The sequence below is a fragment of the Lepidochelys olivacea genome (assembly GCF_965140295.1).
Source record: "Lepidochelys olivacea isolate rLepOli2 genome assembly, chromosome: 14".
NCBI lineage: Eukaryota > Metazoa > Chordata > Testudines > Cheloniidae > Lepidochelys > Lepidochelys olivacea.
The window spans coordinates 28912029-28937304 of record NC_140424.1 but is presented as its reverse complement, the minus strand read 5'-3'; the positions used below and the strand labels follow the sequence as shown (position 1 = coordinate 28937304).

General features: G+C 47.7%; 1 protein-coding gene across 4 annotated transcripts; it reads right to left on the bottom strand.

Moving 5' to 3' along the window:
* Positions 1 to 533: 533 nt before the first annotated feature.
* LOC311531240 (uncharacterized protein) lies at positions 534 to 18329 on the bottom strand. 4 transcript variants are annotated; one of them, XM_084648475.1, is made up of 5 exons: positions 18311 to 18329; positions 17328 to 17414; positions 16407 to 16533; positions 6623 to 6736; positions 534 to 6264 (listed from the first exon to the last, which is right to left on the bottom strand). In XM_084648475.1, exons 2-5 carry the CDS (start codon positions 17349 to 17351, stop codon positions 5141 to 5143), a joined length of 1389 nt encoding a protein of 462 aa, XP_084504601.1. In that variant the 5' UTR covers positions 17352 to 17414; positions 18311 to 18329; the 3' UTR covers positions 534 to 5140. The 4 variants fall into 4 exon arrangements, with proteins under 4 accessions (XP_084504601.1, XP_084504599.1, XP_084504600.1 ...); XM_084648473.1 differs by lacking the exon at positions 18311 to 18329 and adding an exon at positions 18133 to 18297; XM_084648474.1 differs by lacking the exon at positions 18311 to 18329 and adding an exon at positions 17756 to 17777.
* Positions 18330 to 25276: the final 6947 nt, after the last annotated feature.

Genomic DNA, 25276 nt, shown 5'->3' with positions numbered 1-25276 from the left:
CAGCTGGGTGTAAACTGGTGTTGCTCCATTGGACTCAGTGCACCAGCTGAGTATGTGTGCCATAAAATGTACTTATTTCATAGACATTGGCTGAAATTCCCCTTGGGCAGAGGATCAGCATGAGAGCCAGGCTCTGCTTATTAAATCCAGGTAAATAACTGACTTTTCAGGTCACTGGCAATTCCTAAAGAAAATTAGGAAAAAAAGATCAGGTCGACCTAAAAACAATTTTTTTTAAAGTTTAAGTGTATTGAAAAGTCAGAAAAAATGGTTTTGGATCGAACAAGGTTTCTGATTTCAATACTTTTCACATTAAAAACAATTAAAGGAAATTATGAAACAAAATGTTGTTCCAAACCAAAAATCAAAATGTTTCATTTCCAAAAACATCAAAAAAAATGTTCTGGTTTCTTTTCTTTTTGTTTCTCCAAAATTTTTTGCCCAGCTCTACCATTTACATCCTGCTCCAGGCCTACATTTGCTCGCTCACAAACACACACACAATTCTCTGTGTGTTCCAAGCATGATTCATATTTAAACAGAAGTAATTAACATTTATTAATTGTACTACAGTAGCAATGAACAGGCCCAGTTCTGATTGGGGCTCCATTGCACCGAGCGCTACATAAACACATAGAAAGACATGGTCTCTGTGCCAAAGAGTTTACAATTTAAACAAGACAAAACAGAGAAAAAGACAGACTACAGATAAGGAAATGACTGGAAGTTTTCTCCACATATATATTACCAAACACATATATGAAGTACAGCTAGACTGACAGAGGGATATGCATGGTGATTATGACTGGCCAAAACATATGCTGTCTAAACTTTTTATTGATAGAAATTTGAATTTTGACTAACATATTTTTCATGAAAAGGAAAATATATGATTTCTGAGGAAAATATCAGTTTTTCATCTAAAAGACAAAACAAAACAAAAAGCAAAACCCTGAACTCCCTCAAAATGAAATGTTTCCATTTGGAAATTCTGCCAAGGTTGCTTCATGAGAATTGTAGTTCAGTTGTTTCATATCCCCATTCTACTCGATGGGCCGGGTTCCCCAGATGGATTTCATCTCCCATGATGTATCATGGCCATGGGACTTCCATGATTCACCACCTTCCCTCAGCAAGGCATCATGGGAGATGAGGGCCAACTAAGGAGCCTGGCCATAAAGGAGAATGGGGGCAAGAAGCACACAAACTACATTTCCCATGAGGCACCATGGTGTCCTTTCAGAATTGAAATATTTCCATTTTGCATTTAAAAGTTGAAATTTCCTGTGAAAAATTTCAACAAAAACATTTCCCCCCTCATTTTCATGATAATTTTCCATGGGACCAACTTTAATGTGATTAGATAGATAGATTGATAGATAAGAGCAGGAGTAGTCAATAGGTGGACCATGGGCCAAATCCGGACCACCAGACACTTTTGAATAGACCCCAAAATGTTATTTACTTATTATCATTATTGTTGGGATTTTTAAAATTATGTTCTCTGGAGTCTGGACCTTGATTATACTTGACCAAGAAATTTGGATCTTGAGAAAAAATAACTGACTACCCCTGGGTTAGAGGGTATTAAATCCCCCTTAATCCCTCAAAATAGAGCACAAATGGGACTGAAGTGGGGCTTTGCCCTTGGTCTGGACTGCATACGGGTGAAAGAACAGGAAACATCCCTTGAAACACATTTGTGAATGCTGTTTCCTGTATTGTGACCAGCTGCATAGAGAGGGAGCTACAGGATTTTTGTCCATCACTATGGAGAGCTCCAAAACACAGGAACTGCCCAGAATGCATGTGTGTGGCAGGAGGGGGCAATACACCAGATGGCACAGCTAGCTTGTTATCTCCCCTCCTGCCACCCCAGAGAACCAGAGGCCTTCATCACTTTGGATAGTTTGGGGCTTTAAGAAAAATAAAATTTCCCTTTGGCTCCCAATTCCTCGCAACCCCAGAAAAACAATCCATTCATGCAGTGCCCACCTCTTTCACCAGAACCCCTGCTTCCCAAGGCAGCCACTCCCTCCCCCACTCAAATACCAGCTCCCTCCCTCCTCTGACTGTTCCTCTCCCTACACCACACACACACCAATCCCCTTATCCTCCTAAGCACTGTGGGCTAAGATTTTCAAAGGAACCTTGTCATAAATATAAAGGGAAGGGTAACCACCTTTCTGTATACAGTGCTATAAAATCCCTCCTGGCCAGAGGCAACATTCTGTTACCTGTAAAGGGTTAAGCAGCTCAGCTAACCTGGCTGGCACCTGACCCAAAGGACCAATAAGGGAACATGATACTTTCAAATCTTGGAGGGGGGGAAAAAGGCTTTTGTTTGTGCTCTTTGTTTACCTGTTGGTTCTCTCTTGGGACTCAGCTCCAATCCGTCTGTCTCTGATCCCCTGATGAGGAACCCAATCGTGAAGACCCTCATCTGGTTGGGGACAGGAGCCTTGGGGATGCCTGGCTACCACTCCAGCTGCTCCCAGATCCTGCTATAGCCTCATTTGGGTCAGGAATCTGTTCCTTAGAGTGGTCATCATCCTCCAGCTGCACGATTAACTGTGCTTTGGTGAACTTTTGAATGCGGAACCCTCTCTTTTTGCACAGGATTACAGTGTCCTTCTTAAGGAGATGGTGATAGGCCATCACTTTGCTGTTCCCAAGTTGTTGTGGACTCACAGGCCTGTGTGCTCTTAGCTCCCCCATGGTTTCTAGGGAGAACCCCTAGTGTGCCAGCCTTCTCAAGGTCACCACCTCCTTGCCAGGGCCAAGCCACAGGCTCTTCTGCCCTGAGACTGCTCACTGCAGTCCCCAGGAGGACCCCATTACTGCACAGTCCTTCTCGCTGGTCACACCCTCCCAGGAGTTAAGCATAGCTCCTCCGCCCCTGAAACTGCTCCTCTCTGAGCCTTCAGCATGCCTGGTCCTCATTAGCCCTCCTTCCTTTTACTGCTCCCCAGTCACTTACTGCAGGAAGTGCCATCCACGGGGTGCAGTACATCCCACCCCTGACACCAGTTGTCACAGAGTCTCTGGGCGATGTTCTGGAACTACTCCCTACGAAACCAGACAGGACTGGGGTGAGGTCTCCTCTCTGTGAGCAGCCTGTCTACAGGGCAAAAAGCTCACACAGCTTCCACCTTCTTAGGCCTGACCTCAGAGCATTCAGCATCCTCTGCCCCTCCGTGTGCTTCCCACAGCGAGTCCACCCAGGCGGGGTCCTGGGGAAGCCAGAGGGTCCTGCACCCCAATTTCGCAGTCAGACGTGACTCTTAGCCAGCCAGTAAAAGAGAGGTTTATTAGATGACAGGAATATGGTCTAAAACAGAGCTTGTAGGTACAGAGAACAGGACCCCTCAGCCGGATCCATTTTGGGGGGCAGTGAGCCAGACAACCTTGTCTGCACTTCACTCCACGTCCCCAGCTGGCCCCACACTGACTCACCCTCCAGCCCCGCCTCCTCTGGGCTTTGTCCCTTTCCCAGGCCAGGAGGTCACCTGATTCTTTGTTCTCCAACCCTTTAGCTCTCACCTTGCAGGGGGGAAGGGCCCAGGCCATCAGTTGCCAGGAGACAGAGTGTCGGCCATTACTCTCCCTTATCCCACCACCTAGAGACTTAAGAAATGCATAGGGGAAACTGAGGCACCCCTATAGTATTCAGAGGAAACATTAAGAACAGTCCCACTTGGTCACAGCAGGTACTTGTCCCAGTCCTGCGGACGCTGATTCATAAAAGTCCTCAGCATCATCCTCAGGGTCCCATAAAATCTCTCCACCAGCCCGTTCATGCTGCTGCTGCAGCTCGTGCAGCTCTTTTTCAGGGTCTCGCGGTCTCTCACAGGGGAAAGGCTTTTGTTTGTGCTCTTTGTTTATGTGTTTGTTCTCTCTTGGGACTGAGAGAGACCAGACAGAAATCCATCTTCTCCAACCCCCTAGTCAAACCAGGACCAATCCCCAATTTTTGCCCCAGAACCCTAAATGGCCCCCTCAAGGATTGAACTCAAAACCGTGGGTTTAGCAGGCCAATGCTCAAACCACTGAACTATCCCTCCTCCAAGATTTGAAAGTATCATGTTCCCTTATTGGTCCTTTGGGTCAGGTGCCAGCCAGGTTAGTTGAGCTTCTTAACCCCTTACAGGTAACAGGATGTTGCCTCTGGCCAGGAGGGATTTTATAGCATTGTATACAGAAAGATGGTTACCCTTCCCTTTATATTTATGACAAACCTAAAGGACTTAGGCCCCCAAAGACTTGGGCACCCAAGTCCCAGGGAAATTCAATGGCAGTTCGCTAACCCCATGCTACCTATCTATGATGCTAAGAGATCTTCCATCACCGTAGCATCTGGGCACCTCACAACCTTCAGTGCATTTCTCTTTGCATACCTCTGCCAGGCAGGGCAGAGCTATAACCCCATTTTACAGATGGGGGACTGAGAGCCACACACACAAAGGCCCAGGTTTACAAAGGTATCTAGGTGCCTAAAGCTGCAGATAGGCAGCTGGAGGGATTTTTTGAAAGCACTGGAGGAGGTTAAGCACTAGAGCTAGCCAAAAACATTTTGAGGGAATGGTTCTCTGTTGGAAGGGGCATTCTGTCAAAATAGGAGAAATGGATTAGTTCTGATGAAATTTCACTGAGGAAAAATAAAATGAGATGGAAACATGCCTAGAAGGCGGAAAGGTTCTATTTCTACCTTTTGGGGAGGGACCATTTTGATTTTCCTTTTAAAATGATTGTTTGTTTCAATTAAAAAATATATATATTGCATAATACATATAGTATACGTGTGTGTGTGTATTATATATAAATAAATAAAAACATATAAAGTCACAGCCAGAACATGATGGAATTTTGTTGCATGGGAAATTTCTACTTTTTTTGGTTCCCTTTTGGAACTGAATTTTTAGGCATCTTTCAGCACCCAAATACCTTTAAAATCTGACCTTAAAGTCCATTTAAATCAATAAGAGTCAGGAGCCTAAATACCTTTGACAATCTGGGCCTAAGTGATTTATGGAAGAGCAAGAAACTGAGTTTGGGTCTCCTATCCCCAGGCAGGGCCCTGACCCTGGGCTATTCCTCAGGGCTGCGCTCTACCATGCCTCCGTGTGGTGACAGCCCCCCATCACAGGTGTGCCTTCTGGTGCCTTTGGAGCAGCGGGTCGCTGGCACAGCACTTGCCCAGGTAGGGCCCATTCCTGGCACAGGCTCCTGGCGGCAGGCGGCAGGGTTTCTCACCCCTATGGGTGCGCTGGTGCGCCAGGAGGGTGGAGTTCTGGCTGAAGCCCCTCCCGCAGGCAGCGCAGCGGTAGGGTGCCTCCCCGGTGTGGGTGCGCAGGTGCACAAAGAGGGTGGAGCTCTGGGAGAAGCGTTTCCCGCAGCGGGCGCAGGGGTAGGGCCTCTCGCCCGTGTGGACGCGCTGGTGCCGGGTCAGGTTGGAGCTGGCGCTGAAGCGCTTCCCGCAGTCGGTGCAGGCGTAGGGCCTCTCCCCGGTGTGCACACGCCGGTGCAGGGTCAGGTAGGCGTTGCGGCCAAAGCCCTTCCCGCACTCGGGGCAGATGAAGGACTTCCCCTCCTCCTCTGGGGCAGAGGGCAGCTCTCCGGCGTGGGTGCGCTGGTGCCGCGCGAAGTTGGACCGCTCGTGGAAACCCTTCCCGCAGTGGGGACAGGTGTGGGGCTTCTCCTGGCGATGGGTGCGGCGGTGCCGGGCCAGCGTGGAGCCCTCCCGGAAGCTCTTCCCACACTCGGGGCACCGGTGGGGCTTCTCCCCTGTGTGGGAGCGCAGGTGCTGCATCAGGTGGGAGCTCTGGCCAAAGCGCTTCCCGCATGCGTCGCAAGCATAGGGGCGCTCCCCTGTGTGGATGCGCCGGTGGGTGGCCAGGGCTGAGCGGACGGGGAAGCCTTTCCCGCACTCGGGGCACTGGTGGGGACGCTCGCCGTGGGACCGGCGGTGCTTGCTGAGGTCTGAGCCACGCCGGAAGCCTTTCCCACACTCGCTGCACACATTGGGCCGCTCCCTGGCCTGGCCCTGACTCTCCACAGCTCCGCCACAGGGAGGGGATGGGCCCCTGGTGGGGTGCTGCCCAGAGCCTGGCTCACACTCCGACTCTGAGGGCGAGTTTCTCTGCTGCCTTCCTGAACTGCCCTCAGTCACACAGGCTGCTCCCTGACCAGGGCTCTGCACCTGCAGCTGCGCAGGGGTGTCCTGTTGCGGCCTCTCCTCCTCCTCCCTCGCCATCCCCTCGGCAGCTGCAATTGAGAGAATCCAGAGATGAGTCAGTGTCTCTGCAGGCAGCAAGGGAACATTGGGAATGGGGATGCTAAAGGGAGTGTCACAAAGGAATTGAGAGGGTCAAAAATCAGAAGCTGATTCCCCAAACCCTCCATTCTCCCAGAGGAGAGAGAGCAGGGCCAGGCCTGCCCCCGCAGCCCGTCTGAGCAAGCATGGGAAGGGATCTCCAGCCAGGGTGGGCGGGAAGCGCTGAGTTGAGTCCGCCATGAGGATATGACCTGCTGGGGACAATCCTGACCTGGATGAGATGAGACAGAACTGGGGGAGCTCCCAAGGGCTTGGATGGTTTCCAAGTTAGTTTAACTAAATCCTCACCTCTGTGGCTGTGTCTTGGGACCTCCCTGTCCTCAGAGCCCTGGGGATCTGGTACCCACGGCTCCTCCCCTCCTTCCAGCTGGGAGATCACACGGGGTTTGGGAACGGGAAACCCTGCTCAGGGGTAGAAAATGGGAGAGGTTGAGGCTGGTATTCACGTTGTGCTTTTCATGCAGGCAGTTCTCTGCTTTCATATCAGCCCCTTTCTTTGCTGGGTGAGGGGGTGCTTGAGACAAAGCGACTGGAAAATATTCATGGAGACCCACTCTGTGGGTTCACACATCCGGTGGCAGACAAATGGGGTTCTCTGCAGTCCACTTAAGGCTCCCCGGTTTGTACACACACACACACACACACACACACACACGTGTCCCTGGGGTGTAAAAATCCACCTGCCCATTTCACGGTGTAACAGGACAGTGGACTGACTTTTTAAGGTGTACGATGGGAACCCGGTCAGCCCAGCTCAGTTCTAGGATCCTTGGTCAAAAGACCAAGTCACTGAACTGGAGAAGCAGCCAGGAATTAATAAGGAAGCAACTGCTGACCTTAGCTTTACCGCCTGAGGCTGGAGTGGTACAAGTATCTCCAGACAAGCTTGTGCTCCACTTGCCAGTGATGGGCCAAGATGGCTTCTGGGGGTTCCAGGCAGTTGCCCTCAGATGTCTTTGCCCAAGAGCAGGGCATACTGGGAAATGTAGCTCACTCTGGCAGCTCTGGCAGCAGTGGGCCCTCCTTGTCAAAAAGACTAATGGCATACTGAGCTGCATTAATAGGAGCATTGCCAGCAGATTGAGGGATGTGATCGTTCCCCTCTATTTGGCACCGGTGAGGCCATATCTGGAGCACTGCATCCAGTTTTGGGCCCCCCACTACAAAAAGGATGTGAACAAATTGGAGAGAGTCCAGCAGAAGGCAATGAAAATTATTAGGGGCCTGGGGCACATGACTTACAAGAAGAGGCTGATGGAACTGGGCTTATTTAGTCTGCAGAAGAGAAGAGTGAGGGGGGATTTGATAGCAGCCTTCAATTACCTGAAGGGGGGTTCCAAAGAGGATGGAGCTAGGCTATTCTAAGTGGTGGCAGATGACAGAACAAGGAGCAATGGTCTCAAGTTGCAGTGCGGGAGGTTTAGGTTGGATATTAGGAAAAACTTTTTCACTAGGAGGGTGGTGAAGCACTGGAATGTGTTACCTAGAGAAGTGGTGGAATCTCCTTCCTTTGAAGTTTTTAAGGTCAGGCTTGACAAAGCCCTGGCTGGGATGATTTAGTTGGGGATTGGTCCTGCTTTGAGCAGGGGGTTGGACTAGATCCCTTCCAACCCTGATATTCTATGATTCTATGAGAGAGGTCCTGGAGGCTAAATTTAGGCTGCTAGTAAGAGATTGAAGTCCAGGTCCTCTCTCTGAAGCTGAAACGCTTCCACAGGAGGGTGGTGAAGCAGTGGAATGTGTTACCTAGGGAGGTGGTGGAATCTCCATCCTTAGAGATTTTTAAAGCCCGGATTGACAAAGCCCTGGCTGGGATGCTTTAGTTGGTCCTGCTTTGAGCAGGGATTGGACTAGATAACCTCCTGAGTTCTCTTCCAACCCTAATCTTCTATGATTCTCTGTCAATGTTCTAGAGTGGGCCAAAGCATGCTGGGAAATCAGGGGAAGGACATGAATCCTGCCCTTACCGCAAAGACCTGGAACAGAGCTGGTGGGGAAATTTTTGACACAATGTTTTTTTTTTTTAAATCAGAAAATGCCAATTTATGGAAACCAATTTCTCAGGTCCAGGATGAAGCCTAGGGTCAGACAGCCCTATCCATTCCAATGGGTAGGGAACGCGGCTGGGATCTAGGTTTGAGTCCGTGGCCAGAATCTAGCAGAGCAGCAAGTTCAGTCTATACCTTCTGCACCCCAGGGAGAGCTCAGATCTTTCTCACTCTTTGCGAACTTCCCCCATTGGAGCTGTTCCACTTTGAATAAGCAATTAAATATTAATTGGGCCGACGCAAGAGAAATTGGTTCCACAGCCTGGGGGTTTGGGCACCCCAGAGGGACTGGCAGAGCCAAGTCTCTGCTCCAGATCAGAGCCTTGCAAACGGGGGAGTCCTGGGAGGGAGCTCTGCAGGTGCAGGAGGAGTGATTAGGTGATCCTGGGGGTGGGTTTGCTGTCTGTTAGCTTGTTGTGTGCCTGCTTGATTGATGTTTATAGTGTGGTCTGTTTTGGGGGCTGTGTGCTGAGCCTAGTGGCCTGCTAGGCTAGGCTGAGACCTTACTAATGGGGCTCTTGCCAGCCATCCTTTGACCCCTTGACAAGGAGCAAGGCTAATTCAGGGAAAAGAGGGGTTTAAAAAATCTGCTTCTGAGTTTTGCAAGGCAACTTCGGGGGTGTGTGTGTGGGGGGGAAGCCTGAAAGCAAGATACATCTAACAAACATACTTTAAACTTAGGCCAATAACCCCACTCACACCCCCACAAAAAAAACCCAAAACAAAACCCCCAAAGAATGAATGAACAAACAAACCAACCAATCCTGCAAAAGCAAAAAAGAATGCAGGCAGAAGCCCAGCAGCAGTGTGGGGGCTATCCAGTTTATTGCCCTGAATGAAACATGTATGATTATCTGCCTTGTGGGCGGGTTATGGTGGCATATTTTTGCACTCGGTGAAAAGAGCTCATGGCCCTCAGAGACTGAGTATGGGCTGTGGAGACCAGAGTGACTAAACTGGAGAAGCTAAGGGAGACAGAGAGGTAGAATAATAGAATCATAGAATATCGGGGTTGGAAGGGACCTCTGGAGGTCATCTAGTCCAACCCCCTGCTCAAAGCAGGACCGATCCCCAATTAAATCATCCCAGCCAGGGCTTTGTCAAGCCTGACCTTAAAAACCTCTAAGGAAGGAGATTCCACCACCTCCCTAGGTAACGCATTCCAGTGCTTCACCACCCTCCTAGTGAAAAAGTTTTTCCCAATATCCAACCTAAGCCTCCACCACTGCAACTTGAGACCATTATTCCTCGTTCTGCCATCTTCTACCACTGAGAACAGTCTAGATCCATCCTCTTTGGAACCCCCTTTCAGGTAGTTGAAAGCAGCTATCAAATCCCCCCTCATTCTTCTCTTCCGCAGGCTAAACAATCCCAGTTCCCTCAGCCTCTCCTCATAAGTCATGTGTTCCAGCCCCCTAATTACAGACAAGACTTTTCAGGACAGAGCAGAACGGTCCCACCCCAAGTCTGACAGCCTCTGTGCTGCTGAGGAGGATGGAAGTCTCAGGGTTAATGGCTATTAGCTAGGATGGGTAAGGAAGTCTTGGGGTTAATGGTTATTAAGCAGGATGGGTAAGGAATGGTGTCCCTAGCCTCTGTTTGTCAAAGGGTGGAGATGGATGGCAGCAGAGAGATCACTTGATCATTACCTGTTAGGTTCACTTCCTCTGGGGCACCTGGCATTGGCCACTGTCGGTAGACAGGATACTGGGCTGGATGGACCTTTGGTCTGACCCAGTATGGCCATTCTTATGTTCTTATGGGGAAGGAGAACATCCAACTGGAGCAGAGGGAAACGATTCCAGATGATGTCATAGTATTCCAGTTATTAGGAAGAGCCAAGTAATAGGAATAGGAGAGTGAATCATTAGAAATATAGGTAGCTGGGTTTGTGATGACTGGGAGAACTGCATGGTGAACTGCCTGCCTGGTGCGAGGGTTGCAGACCTCTCAAGACATCTAGATAGACATGTGTTCAATGCTGGGGAGGAGCTGGTAGTCCATGTAGGTACCAATGACGTAAGGAAGGATAGGAGAGGGCTCCTGCCTCATACTGAGAAAGAGGGACGATCAGCGAGTTATCTCAAGTGCCTATACATAAATGCAAGAAGCCTGGGAAACAAGCAGGGAGAACTGGAAGTCCTGGCACAGTCAAGGAATTATGATGAGATTGGAACAACAGAGACTTGGTGGGATAACTCACATGACTGGAGTACTGTCATGGATGGGTATAAACTGTTCAGGAAGGACAGGCAGGGCAGAAAAGGTGGGGGAGTTGCATTGTATGTAAGAGAGCAGTATGACTGCTCAGAGCTCAAGTATGAAACTGCAGAAAAACCTGAGAGTCTCTGGATTAAGTTTAGAAGTGTGAGCAACAAGGGTGATGTCGTGCTGGGAGTCTGCTATAGACCACGAGACCAGGGGGATGAGGTGGACGAGGCTTTCTTCCGGCAACTCGCAGAAGTTACTAGATCGCATGCCCTGGTTCTCATGGGAGACTTCAATCACCCTGATATCTGCTGGGAGAGCAATACAGAGGTGCACAGACAATCCAAGAAGTTTTTGGAAAGTGTAGGGGACAATTTCCTGGTGCAAGTGCTGGAGGAACCAACTAGGGGCAGAGCTCTTCTTGACCTGCTGCTCACAAACTGGGAAGAATTAGTAGGGGAAGCAAAAGTGGATGGGAACCTGGGAGGCAGTGACCATGAGATGATCGAGTTCAGAATCCTTACAAGGAAGAAAGGAGAGCAGTAGAATACGAACTCTGGACTTCAGAAAGGCAGACTTTGATTCCCTCAGGGAACTGATGGGCAGGATCCCCTGGGAGAACAACAATAGGGGGAAAGGAGTTCAGGAGAGCTGGCTGTATTTTAAAGAATCCTTATTGAGGTTACAGGAACAAACCATCCCGATGTGTAGAAAGAATAGTAAATATGGCAGGCGACCAGCTTGGCTTAACAGTGAAATCCTTGCTGATCTTAAACACAAAAAAGAAGTTTATATGAAGTGGAAGCTTAGACAAATGACCAGTGAGGAGTATAAAAATATTGCTCAGGCATGCAGGAGTGAAATCAGGAAGGCCACATCACACTTGGAGTTGCAGCTAGGGATTTTAAGAGTAACAAGAAGGGTTTCTTCAGGTATGTTAGCAACAAGAAGAAAGTCAAGGGAGGCAACCTAGTGACAGAGGATGTGGAAAAAGCTAGTGTACTCAATGCTTTTTTTTGCCTCTGTCTTCACGAACAAGGTCAGCTCCTAGACGACTGCACTAGGCAGCACAGCATGGGGAGGAGGTGACCAGCCCTCTGTGGAGAAAGAAGTGGTTTGGGACTATTTAGAAAAGCTGGACGAGCACAAGTCCATAGGGCTGGAAGCGCTGCATCCAAGAGTGCTAAAGAAGTTGGCAGATGTGATTGCAGAGCCATTGGCCATTGTCTTTGAAAACTCATGGCAATCGGGGGGAGGTCCCAGATGACTGGAAAAAGGCTAATGTAATGCCCATCTTTAAAAAAGGGAAGAAGGAGCATCCAGTGAACTACAGACCAGTCAGCCTCACCTCAGTCCCTGGAAAAATCATGGAGCAGGTCGTCAAGGAATCAATTCTGAAGCACTTAGAGGAGAGGAAAGTGATCAGGAACAGTCAGCATGGATTCACCAAGGGCAAGTCATGCCTGACTAATCTAATTGCCTTCTAATATGCCTGTTTCTGTGGATGAGGGAAAAGCAGTGGATGTGTTATTCTTTGACTTTAGCGAAGCTTTTGACACAGTCTCCCACAGTATTCTTGCCAGCAAGTTAAAGAAGTATGGGCTGGATGAATGGACTAGAAGGTGGATAGAAAGTTGGCTAGATCATCGGGCTCAAAGGGTAGTGATCAATGGCTCCATGTCTACTTGGCAGCCGGTATCAACTGGGGTGCCCAAGGGTCGGTCCTGGGGCTGGTTTTGTTCAATATCTTCATTAATGATCTGGAGGATGGCGTGAATTGCACCCTCAGCAAGTTTGCAGATGACACTAAACTGGGAGGAGTGGTAGATATGCTGGAGGGTAGGGATAGGATACAGAGGGACCTAGACAAATTAGAGGATTGGGCCAAAAGAAATCTGATGAGGTTCAACAAGGACAAGTGCAGATTCCTGCATTTAGGACGGAAGAATCCCATGGACCGCTACAGACTAGGGATCGAATGGCTCGGCAGCAGTTCTGCAGAAAAGGACCTAGGGGTTACAGTGGACAAGAAGCTGGATATGAGTCAACAGTGTGCCCTTGTTGCCAAGAAGGCCAATGGCATTTTGGGTTGTATAAGTAGGGGCATTACCAGCAGATCAAGGGACGTGATCGTTCCCCTCTATTTGACATTGCTGAGGCCTCATCTGGAGTACTATGTCCAGATTTGAGTCCCACACTACAAGAAGGACCTAGTAAAGAGGAGAAGATATAAAGTACTGTACATGTAGGAAGCGGAAAAAAAAAAAAAAAGAGTTCAAAGAAAAAGAATCCATCACCGTTACATCACAGAAAGGCAGACAACTAAATATTGCTTGTGTACAAATGCCAGAAGACTACATACTAAGAGGGGTGAACTTGAGTGCTTGGTATTAAATGAGGATATTGATATAATAGCCACCACAGAAATTTGATTGAATGATGATAACCAGTGGGACACAGGAACACCAGGGTACAAAATAGGGTGTGATGAGGAATGACAGAGAAGGTCTCACTGGTGGGGGAGTGACACTACGTGTGAAAGAAAGCATAGAGCCAAAAAAGAAAAAATTTTAAAAGAATCAAACCATACCATAGAATTTCCATATATAGAAATTCCATAGTTGAATAATAAGAGTGTAGCAGTAGGGATATACTACCGACCACCTGACCAGGATGGTAATGATGACTGTGAAATGCTCAGGGAGATTAGAGAGGTCACAAAAACAGAACACCCAATCATAATGAGGGATTTCAACTACCCCGTTTTGACTGGGTATGTCCCCTCAGGATGGGAGGCAGAGATAAATTTCTAGACACCATGAATGGATGCTTCTTGAAGAAACTAGTCCTGAAACCCACAAGGGGAGAGGCAATTCTTGATTTAGTTCTAAATGACACACAGGATCTGGTCCAAGAGGTGAATATAGCTGAACTGCTTGGTAATAGTGACCGCAATGCAGTTAAATTTAACACCCTTGCACAGGGATGGATTAGGGTTTTGTGGGGCCCTGGACCAGAACAAGTGGGGGTCCCTCCCCACCCCTTCCGTGCTCCTGCCAGGGAGTAGGGTTGGAGACTGGAGGATAGCTAATGTAACATTGATTTTTTTTAAAAGGCTCCAAAGGCAGTACTGGCAAATACTTGCAAGCCTAACTTTGGTATTAGGTAAATTGGTAGAAACTATAGTAAAGAACAGATCAGACACATAGATGAATACAATAAGCTGGGGAAGAGACAACATGGCTTTTGTAAAGGCAAATTGTGCCTCACCCATTCATTAGAATTCCTCGAAGGCATCAACAAAAATGTGGACAAGGGTGATCCAGTTGATACAGTGTATGTGGACTTTCAGAAAGCCTTTAACAAGGTCCCTCACCAAAGGCTCTTAAGCAAATTAAGCTGTCATGGGATAAGAGGGAAGGTCCTCTCATGGATCAGTAATTGGTTAATACAGGAAACAAGGGTAGGAATACATGGTCAGTTTTCAGAATGGAAACAGGTAAATAGTGGGGTCCCCAGGGATCTGTACTGGGACCTGTGCTGTTCAATACATTCGTAAATGATCTGGAAAAGTGAATAAACAGGGAAGGGGCAAAGTTTGCAGACAATACTCAAGATTGTTAAGTGCAAAGTTGACTGTGAAGAGCTACAAAGGGCTTTCACAAAATTGGGTGACTGGGCAACAAAATGGCAGATGAAACTCAATATTGATAAGTGCGAAGTAATTCATATTGGAAAACATAATCCCAACTACACATACAAAATAATCGAGTTTAAATTAGCTGTTACCACTCAGGAAAGAGATCTTGAAGTTACTGTAGATAGATCTCTGAAAACATCTGCTCAAAGTGCAGCAGTAAGCAAAAAAAGCTAAAAGAATGTTAGCAATCATTAGGAGAGGGATACATAATAAAACAGAAAATATCATAATGCCACTATATAAATCCACACCTTGAATACTGCATGCAGGTCTGGTCGCCCCATCTCAAAGAAGTTATATTAGAATTGGAAAAAGTACAGAGAAGGGCAACTAAAATGATTAGGGGTGTGGAACAGCTTCCATACAATGAAAGATTAAAAACACTGAAACTGTTTATCTTAGAAAAGAGATGACTAACAGGGGATATGATAAAGGTTTACAAAATCATGAATGGTTTGGAGAAAATGAATAGGGAAATGTTATTTACTCCTTCACAAAACACAAGACCCAGGGATCACCCAATGAAATTAAAGGCAGCAGGTTTACAACAAACACAAACACACAGTCAACCTGCAGAACTCGTTGCCAGGGCATGTTGTGAAGGCCAAAACTATACCTGTGTTCAAAAAAGAATTAGATAAGTTCCTGGAGGATAGGTCCATCAATGGCTATTGGCCAAGATGGTCAGGGATTCAACCCAATGCTCTGGATGTCCCTAAACCTCTGACTGCTAGAAGTTGGGGCTGGATGACAGGGGATGGATCACTCGATAATTGCCTGTTCTGTTCATTCTCTCTTGAGCGTCTGGCAGTGGCCACGGTTGGAAGATAGGATACTGGACTAGATGCACCATTGGTCTGACACATTGTGGCCATTCTAGTATTCTTATATAACTGGGTCTACCACTTCCCAGATGAGTTTCCTAATGCCTGGGCTTCTAGCTATTCTGGGTGGATCTCTCTGCAACAGAATTTCAAAAGGTCTCATTTTTTGTCTTGATGAGGATGGGTCAAAAAAGAAAAAAACTCCCAAACCCTTTGAAATCTCAAAATTTTCACAAGATGGGAAAACGATTTCTCATCTAGCTCTACCTGAAAGGTCTACAAGCACCTACCTACATGGGCAGGAGATTTCATGTAGCAGTCAGGTCTTTAATTTAGTAGGCAAAAATAGTGACAAGGTCCAAAGCTGGAAGCTGAAGCTAGATAAATTCAAGCTAGAAATAAGGTGCACAGGCTTAACTGTGAGAGGGATTAACCACTGGAACAATTTACCAAGGGACAGGGCATGTTCTCCATCATTTGGAGATTTCAAGTCAGGACCAGATGTCTTTCTAAAAAATACCCTCCAGTTCAACCACAAGATATTGGGAATCTCTGGGTAAAATTCGCTGGCCTGTGTGATGCAGGTCAGACTAGATGGTTATTATAGTCTCTTCTTTATGAAGCTCTGAAGCAGGCTGTGCTGATGATCTTCCCTAAACACTGACAGCTAATAAACACACTCTTTTGTGTTGTTTTAAGGCAGGCATCTCTACAATTACTAAGAGGCTAGGGAGAAATATTATCACCTTGAATTGAAATAAATTGTGTGAGGGGGAACTCTATTTTCTTTACAGATCCCACAGATGTGTCTTGTCTCTGTGTGCGTCAACACCTGTCATAGTAGATTTTCAGGCTGTAAACTCCTCGGGTCACAGACAGTCATTTACTATATGTTTGTACAGTGCTTAGCAGAATGGGGCCCTGGCCTCTTGGGCCTCTGCGCACTACTGCAAGCTAAATACTCACAGTATTAATAATGATTAAGAAGAGGGTTTAAACCACTATCAGGAATTTGGGGGAATAAAGCAAGTGTGTCCCTGTTCAAATCACTAGAGATATTAAGAGAAGAATCCCTGGTGGGTCCCAGAATCTTCTGGCCCATGAGAAGAGATGTGGAGGATGTCTCTCATATGGGATCTGGGGACTATGAAATGTATCCCTAAGATGTGGGGTCTCTTAAGCACCTGCATTGGCTTCTGCTCAGGGTTCCTTCCCTGCTCCCTTATAAGAACAGAAGACTGGAAGAGGCCCCCATGGTCACAAGCTGTACCCGAGGGGACAGGAATCCTTACCCAGTGAAGCCACAGTCTCATAATTCTCCTGCATGACGTCCCTGTAGAGGGCTCTCTGACCTGGGACCAGCAGAGCCCACTGCTCCCTGGTGAAATACACAGCCACCTCCTCGAAGGTCACCGGCTCCTGGAATACCAAGAATCCCCCATTCAGAGCTTCCTGTGCCAGCCACAGTCCCACCAGCTCAGTCACGGGAGACCTGGTTGAGCCCTCTGCTGAATTCTGCCCTGCAGGGATCGGTATAGTTCCCATGAATCCTAGCTTAGAATTAGAATCACCTTCCAAAAGGCCCTCACCCCACTTTCCTTGTACCCCACAGACTGTTGATGGTTCTGTCCCTGCTTTCATTACTCCCAGAAGCATCACCGGAGTGGGACAGAAAACAGGATTTTTTTTTTTTTGGTAAAAATTCAAATACTGAAAAAAATATTGGACAAAACCTCAACTAGTTCAATTCCAAAAGGCAGGTCAAAAAACCATTCCCGCACCCACCTACCCCTGTGGAAAATGGTATCCAAAGCCAGAAATATTTTGATTTGGAAATGCTGCCCTGGTGCTTCATGGGAGTTGTAGTCTGGGGGCCTCAAAGCTGCCATCCTCAGTAGGGTTCCCTGATTGCACTATGTGGCTCAGATAGTCCTAGACGTAACTGTGCTGGTCTCTACTACCAAAGAGCAGTGGGGCCAAAACAGGACCTGTAGCAGAAATGAGAAGTTCCTTCAGAAACTCCCAGCAGCCCCTACCCATAAGGGAGTTTAAATATGGCTTCAGGACCGTCAGGGGCTTGGTTCACCTTCCACATCACAGGAGGATTCCCAACCCTCCAGGACAGGTTTGTATCCAAAGCATGAGGGCCTGTTTGACCCCAGCCTTTCACTGCCTTCTTCTCTTTTCCATGAACTCCAATACAAATGCCCTACCTGAGCCAGCCTTGCTCCAGCCATGTCCCTGCCCCATGCCCCAGGAGGGTAGTGCAGTCTGGAATGGACCGGATGTGGTTCTTCAGCCTGTCAGGGCGAAAAAATGGGGCAGGTTTCAGAAGGGGCTTTAGGCCATTTCACACCCTGATTCCCAGCAGGCCTTTTCCCTGTGGACTGACGCTCATGACTCAGTGGTGGTGGGAAAAGGCTTGGTTGCTTCATGCTAGTGCAGACTCAGCTCCCTGCACCAGGACCAACCCCACTACAACATTTCAACCCCCCACTCGCCCCAATACCAGCGTCTCTGAACCAAATACTAGAAAAGAGATGAAAGGAGCCACTTTGGGGGATCCCCCTGACACTGTCCCCAGAGCAGCACATTCTCCCAGCAGAGGCAGGAACTGGCTTTTCCTCTTCCTGCTCCTCACCTTGTCCCAGAAAAGTCAATCTGCCCAGGGTGCTGCAGGGAATGGGGCTGGGCAGGGCTGGGAGCCGGGAACCTCCCTCCCCACTGACTGCTCCTGCTGCCCCTGCCAGCCTCTGCCCATCTCCCTCCTGCCCCCTCCCCTCCCCTCGGGCTGGGAGACTCGGTCCTTGGCCCGGTCCCGAGGCGGTCGCTCTCCCGGCGCTGGCTCGGCTCCTGCAGGCGCTCAGGGGGGCAGAGCCGGGGGGCGGGCAGCAGCAGCAGCTCCGAGACTCGCAGACCCCCGCCCCCCCCGGAGCAGAGCTGGGGCGAGGAGGGGCCGCTGGTGCAGAGTCACTTTCCTGCCCAGCCCCAGCCCTTCCCCCGGGTCTCCCCCCTCACCTGCAGGCTCCGGCTCAGGGGCTGGTGTCGGCAGAGCCCGGGGCTGGTTCGAGCCTCCGGAGAAAGTCCCCGCGGCTGGGCACGGGCGGGGGGGGGGTGTCTCTCTCCCGGCTAGGGAGCAGTGGCTGCTCAGCCCCGGCTCCCCTACATGACAATGGAGGGGTCACTAATGTCTCACCCCGGAAGCTCAATTGCTGATATCCTGATCTGAGCGCAGAAAGAGCAGCCCTCTCCCACAGCTTTATCCAGAGCCCTCCTGTGGCAACAGCTAATTTCTACACTAGAGATAGATTTGCGCAGACCTCCTCCTGGGGATGCAGTTTATACAAGCAAAGATGTGCTTTTGCTAGCAGAGCTTAATCCAGGTGCTGCCCAAGCAAAATAAGCTGCAGGGACACAGCTGAAGCACTGTGATGCTGATATAACTGTGTCTGCACTATAGAAAATCACTAAGTCTGTACTATAGAAAGTCACTAAGAAAATCACCCCCCTAGGTGTAGTTTAGACCTGGGCTTTAAAACCTCAGGGCTAGTCTCCAGTGCTTAATTTGTGCCAGGGCTTGCCAGTGCTGAGCCCTGGCACCTGTGGGCTTGACAGTTCATAGCTCCAGCACCTCTGGTCTTGCTGCATCAGTTATTAATGTAAAAAAAGTGCTTGTGCCCTGGCACCTCTTTCATTACAAATTAAGCACTGCTAGTCTCCCCCAGTGTCACTGGGTATTGTAACATTCATTAAACATGTCTCTGCTAGCAGCAGCTCTCACAGACAGAGGGCATGTTCCAGCAGCCTCTGTGTCTCCCATCCCAGTGAAGGTTTTGATCTGGTGGAACTGTCCCTCATGCATGTTGTCATAAATATAAAGGGAAGGGTAAACACCTTTAAAATCCCTCCTGGCCAGAGGAAAAATCCTCTCACCTGTAAAGGGTTAAGAAGCTAGGATAACCTCACTGGCACCTGACCAAAATGACCAATGAGGAGACAAGATAATTTCAAAAGCTGTGGGGAGGGAAAAACAAAAAGTCTGTCTGTGTTATGCTTTTGCTGGGGACAGAACAGGAATGGAGTCTTAGAATTTAGTAAGCAATCTAGCTAGATATGCATTAGATTATGATTTCTTTAAATGGCTGAGAAATTAAGTTGTTAGGTTTCAGAGTAGCAGCTGTCTTAGTCTGTATTTGCAAAAAGAAAAGGAGTACTTGTGGCACCTTAGAGACTAACCAATCTATTTGAGCATAAGCTTTTGTGAGCTACAGCTCACTTCACTGGATGCATAAAGTGGAAAGTACAGTGAGGAGATTTTATACATACACACAGACCCTTCTGCGGAAAAGGACCTAGGGGTGACGGTGGATGAGAAGCTGGATATGAGTCAGCAGTGTGCCCTTGTTGCCAAGAAGGCCAATGGCATTTTGGGATGTATAAGTAGGGGCATTGCCAGCAGACCGAGGGACGTGATCGTTCCCCTCTATTCGACATTGGTGAGGCCTCATCTGGAGTACTGTGTCCAGTTTTGGGCCCCACACTTCAAGAAGGATGTGGATAAATTGGAGAGAGTCCAGCGAAGGGCAACAAAAATGATTAGGGGACTGGAACACATGAGTTATGAGGAGAGGCTGAGGGAGCTGGGATTGTTTAGCCTGCAGAAGAGAAGAATGAGGGGGGATTTGATAGCTGCTTTCAACTACCTGAAAGGGGGTTCCAAAGAGGATGGCTGTAGACTGTTCTCAATGGTAGCAGATGACAGAACGAGGAGTAATAGTCTCAAGTTGCAGTGGGGGAGGTTTAGATTGGATATTAGGAAAAACTTTTTCACTAAGAGGGTGGTGAAACACTGGAATGCGTTACCTAGGGAGGTGGTAGAATCTCCTTCCTTAGAGGTTTTTAAGGTCAGGCTTGACAAAGCCCTGGCTGGGATGATTTAACTGGGAATTGGTCCTGCTTTGAGCACGGGGTTGGACTAGATGACCTTCTGGGGTCCCTTCCAACCCTGATATTCTATGAAAAAATATACATTGTAAGGAGAGTGATCACTTAAGATGAGCTATTACCAGCAGGAGGGGGGCAGGGGAGAGAAAACCTTTTGAAGTGATAATCAAGGTGGGCCATTTCCAGGAGTTAACAAGAATGTCTGAGGAACAGGGGGGGGGGGGGAATAAACAAGGGGAAATAGTTTCACTTAGTATAATGACTCAACCACTCCCAGTCTCTATTCAAACCTAAGTTAATTGTATCCAATTTGCAAATTAATTCCAATTCAGCAGTCTCTCGTGGGAGTCTGTTTTCGAAGTTTTTTTGTTGAAGGATAGTCACTTTGAGATCAGAAATCGAGTGTCCAGAGAGATTGAAGTGTTCTCCGACTGGTTTATGAATGTTATAATTCTTGACATCTGATTTGTATCCATTTATTCTTTTACGTAGAGACTGTCCAGTCTGACCAATGTACATGGCAGAGGGGCATTGCTGGCGCATGATGGCATATATCACATTGGTAGAAGTGCAGGTGAACGAGCCTCTGATAGTGTGGCTGATGTGATTAGGCCCTGTGATGGTGTCCCCTGAACAGATATGTGGGCACAGTTGGCAAAGGGCTTTGTTGCAAGGATAGGTTCCTGGGTGAGTGGTTCTGTTGTGTGGTATGTGGTTGCTGGTAAGTATTTGCTTCAGGTTGGGGGGCTGTCTGTAGGCAAGGACTAGCCTGTCTTCCAAGATTTGTGAGAGTGATGGGTCGTCCTTCAGGATAGGTTGTAGATCCTTGATAATGCGTTGGAGAGGTTTTAGTTGGGGGCTGAAGGTGACGGCTAGTGGCGTTCTGTTATTTTCTTTGTTAGGCCTGTCCTGTAGTAGGTGGCTTCTGGGTACTCTTCTGGCTCTGTCAATCTGTTTCTTCACTTCAGCAAGTGGCTACTGTAGTTGTAAGAATGCTTGATAGAGATCTTGTATGTGTTTGTCTCTGTCTGAGGGGTTGGAGCAAATGCGGTTGTATCGTAGAGCTTGGCTGTAGACAATGGATCGTGTGGTGTGGTCTGGGTGAAAGCTGGAGGTATGTAGGTAGGAATAGCGATCAGTAGGTTTCCGGTATAGGGTGATGTTTATGTGTCCATTGCTTATTAGCACTGTAGTGTCCAGGAAGTGGATCTCTTGTGTGGACTGGTCCAGGTTGAGCTTGATGGTGGGATGGAAATTGTTGAAATCGTGGTGGAATTCCTCAAGGGCTTCTTTTCCATGGGTCTAGATGATAAACGCATTATCAAAGATCTGCAACCTATCCTGAAGGACGACCCATCACTCTCACAAATCTTGGGAGACAGGCCAGTCCTTGCCTACAGACAGCCCCCCAACGAGAGACTGCTGAATTGGAATTAATTTGCAAATTGGATACAATTAACTTAGGCTTGAATAGAGACTGGGAGTGGCTAAGTCATTATATTAAGTGAAACTACTTCCCCTTGTTTATTCCTTCCCCCCCACCCACTGTTCTTCAGATGTTCTTGTTAACTCCTGGAAATGGCCCACCTTGATTATCACTTCAAAAGGTTTTCTCTCCCCCCACCCCACTCTCCTGCTGATAATAACTCATCTTAAGTGATCACTCTCCTTACAATGTATATTTTTTTCATGGTCCATGTGTATGTATAAAATCTCCTCACTGTACTTTCCACTTTATGCATCCGATGAAGTGAGCTGTAGCTCACGAAAGCTTATGCTCAAATAAATTGGTTAGTCTCTAAGGTACCACAAGTACTCCTTTTCTTGTTGAAATTAAGTTGTGTTGAATAGAATGAATATTCCTGTCTGTGTGTCTTTCTGTAACTTAAGGTTTTGCCTAGAGGGGTTCTCTATGTTTTGAATCAAATTACCCTGTAAGGTATTTACCATTCTGATTTTACAGAAATGATTCTTTTTTACTTTTTACTTCTTCTATTAAAATCCTTCTTTTCAGAAACTGAATGCTTTTTCATTGTTCTTAAGATCCAAGGGTTTGGGTCTGTGGTCACCTATGCAAATTGGTGAGGATTTTTACCAAACCTTACCCAGGAAGTGGGGTGCAAGGGTTGGGAGGATTTTGGGGGGGAAGACTTTTTCCAAACAATGCTTTCCTAATAAAAATAAACCCAGATAAACATTTGGTGGTGGCAGTGGAAGTCCAAGGGCAAAGGGTAAAATAGTTTGTACCTTTGGGAAGTTTTAACCTAAGCTGGTAAAAGTAAGCTTAGGAGGTTTTCATGCAGGTCCCCACATCCGTACCCTAGAGTTCAGAGTGGCAGAGCGGTAGGATCAATTTGAAATCATTTTGAGATCTATCTGAGATTTTTTTGAACCAGAAACACAGATTTTAAAAGGGAATTTTTTTTTTCGTTTGGGCTGCTAGAAAGCAAGTTTCCCAACTGGAAATAGTTCGAGGTGTTTTGCTTTGCTTTGGGGCCAGAGCAGAGACAAAAGGGATTTGCCTTTGTGAGCTGCAGTTTCTCTTCCTAAAGGCAGAGTAGTTAACCTCCTGCAGGGAAATTCACAGGTCTTCACAGACCTGAAGTTTTTTTTTTTCTCCTAAGAACAACTAGAGGGGTTTTCTACCTATTTGCCTGGAGCCAAAGGTGTTAGGGTTTCGGGGGTTTTTTTTCTGAATTTTTTTTATTGTTGGTGGGTTTGGGTTATTTTTTTTTTATTATTATTTTTCTGTAGGCTGACAATCCCTATCAGAGAATAGCACAGCAAAATTTTAAAAGTCAAGTTGTTTTTTTTTGTTTGTTTCCTGTGTAACTCTCGGGTGTAAAGTTAGTTAAAAACAGAGAGGTTAGGATGACAGACTCCACGGTTCAACAAAAGCTGGAATTAGCCAGATTTGAGGCTGAGGAAAAACAAAAGGAATATGAAAGACAGACAGAACTCATGCGGATAGAGATGGATGTACATGAGGCCAGGGAAAAAGAAATGGAGGCTGCCCACAGGAGGGAAATGGAGGCAAGGGACAAAGAACTGGAGGAGAAGGAAAAAGAGAGGAAGCATGCACTGGAGATGGAGAAGCAAGGGCTCAGCAGAATATACCAACAAGCCCTAGCAATCCTTCTCCAGGTACCACTTCCCATCCCAGAAAGTTCCCCACCTACAAGGCAGGTGATGATACCGAGGCCTTCTTAGAAAACTTCAAAAGGGCCTGCCTTGGTACAGCATCCCTACAGACCAATACGTGGTAGAACTGAGGCCGCAGCTCAGTGGACCCTTAGCTGAGGTAGCAGCAGAAATGCCTAAGGCACAAATGAACCAGTATGAACTGTTTAAAACCAAGGCGAGAGTCAGAATGGGGCTAACACCCGAGCATTCCCGTCGGCGATTCAGAGCCCTAAGGTGGAAACCAGACGTGTCATTTACCTGACATGCCTACCACATTGTGAAACATTGGGATGCCTGGATATCAGGAGCAAGTGTTCAATCTCCAGGAGATTTGCCCTTCCTAATGCAAATGGAACAGTTCTTAGAGGGTGTTCCTAAGGAAATAGAAAGGTACATCCTAGATAGGAAACCCAAAACTGTAATCGAGGCGGGGGAGATTAGAGCCAAATGGGTGGAGGTGGCAGAGAAGAAAAAAACTGGTCGCAGTTGGAGTGGATACCAGAAGGGACAACCTCAGACCACACCCTATTACTGGGGGCCGCCCCAGGCCCCACCTACCCCCGAAGGAACCCTCCAGCCACCTTGTCGTCCTGCCACCCCGTTCTCCAGGAACCCACCTCGCCCCAGTGAACCGTCAGCTGGACGATGTTTTAAATGTAACGAGCCGGGACACGTAAAGGCCAACTGCCCCAAGAACCCCAACAGATTACAGTTCATTGCACCGGAATTACACCAGAGGTCCTCAGGCCCAGATACCTCCCAGATACCCTCAGAGCGGAGGGAAACTGTGAGAGTGGGCGGGAAGAAGGTCACTGCATGGAGGGACACCGGAGCACAAGTGTTGGCTATCCATGCTTCCTTAGTGGACCCCAAGTTAATCAACCCGGAGATCCAAGTGACCATTCAACCCTTCAAGTCTAACTCTTTCAATTTGCCTACAGCCAAGTTGCCTTTCCAGTACCAGGGCTGGTTAGGAACATGGACTTTTGCAGTCTATGATGATTATCCCATCCCCATGCTGTTGGGGGACATGCAGGTCCCCACATCTGTACCCTAGAGTTCAGAGTGCAGAAGGAACCTTGACACATGTGTGCTAGGGTGGAAGGGTGAGTGGGGACAGGGAGTATGGGTATCTGTACCCCACTCTGGACACTGCTGCAGAGAGGGATGGGCAGGGCTGGAGGACTGGAACTTGGGAGAGCAGAATTCCTGCCCAATCCAAAGGTTTTGAGTCGCCTGGGATTCTTTGGGGCCTCTGAGATTTCTTGCAGACTTTACTCCCTTGGCTGCAGAGACCCTGTCAGAGTCACACTGCGGCACTGGTGTCTCAGATCGACATGCTACTACAAGAGCTCCAAGAATTTAGAATGGTAACATTAATAGCCACTGCATGTTCACTCTGAAACCTAATGACTACAATTCTCCTGCCAATCCTGTTAAGCAATTCCTTGCTAGTCTCAGGACTCTTAGCCTCTTATTGACTCACCATTATTTCAAGACAGTGAGAATTAAATCCTTCAGTCAATAATGAATAGGGTGAAGTTAACTGAAGTAAGCCACTCTTCAAATGTGAGGGTTACACTGATTTTACTAAATCATTTCTTTAACCCATTAAGTCAGTGCAAAAGTTGTGTGTGAAGCAGGACTCTGCTCACGTTTTCAAGGTGGTATTTGCACGCACAACAGAGATACTGTGGCCTATACTCACAAAGGTACTTAAATACCTAATCCCCAGTTTTAGGCACCTTAATTCTAACCCCATGCTCCCAGCACTGAATTATTGCCTCACGTGCCTAACTCCAAGAGAGGGTTCCCTGCAGCCTGGATTTAGGCCCTATCTCCATGGGGGTGGGGGTTGCACACCACTCCTTTCATTGGAATCTCCCACTAGCAATCTTACGCGGCTCCCCACAATCTAAGGCACATGTCTGTCCCCATTCTTTGAGCCTGGGCACCTACCTCAGGCTTTATGGATACCAGGGGTGTTCCTGTGGCTTTTACATGCCTAAACGTTAGGCACTGTGACGTTTGGTGT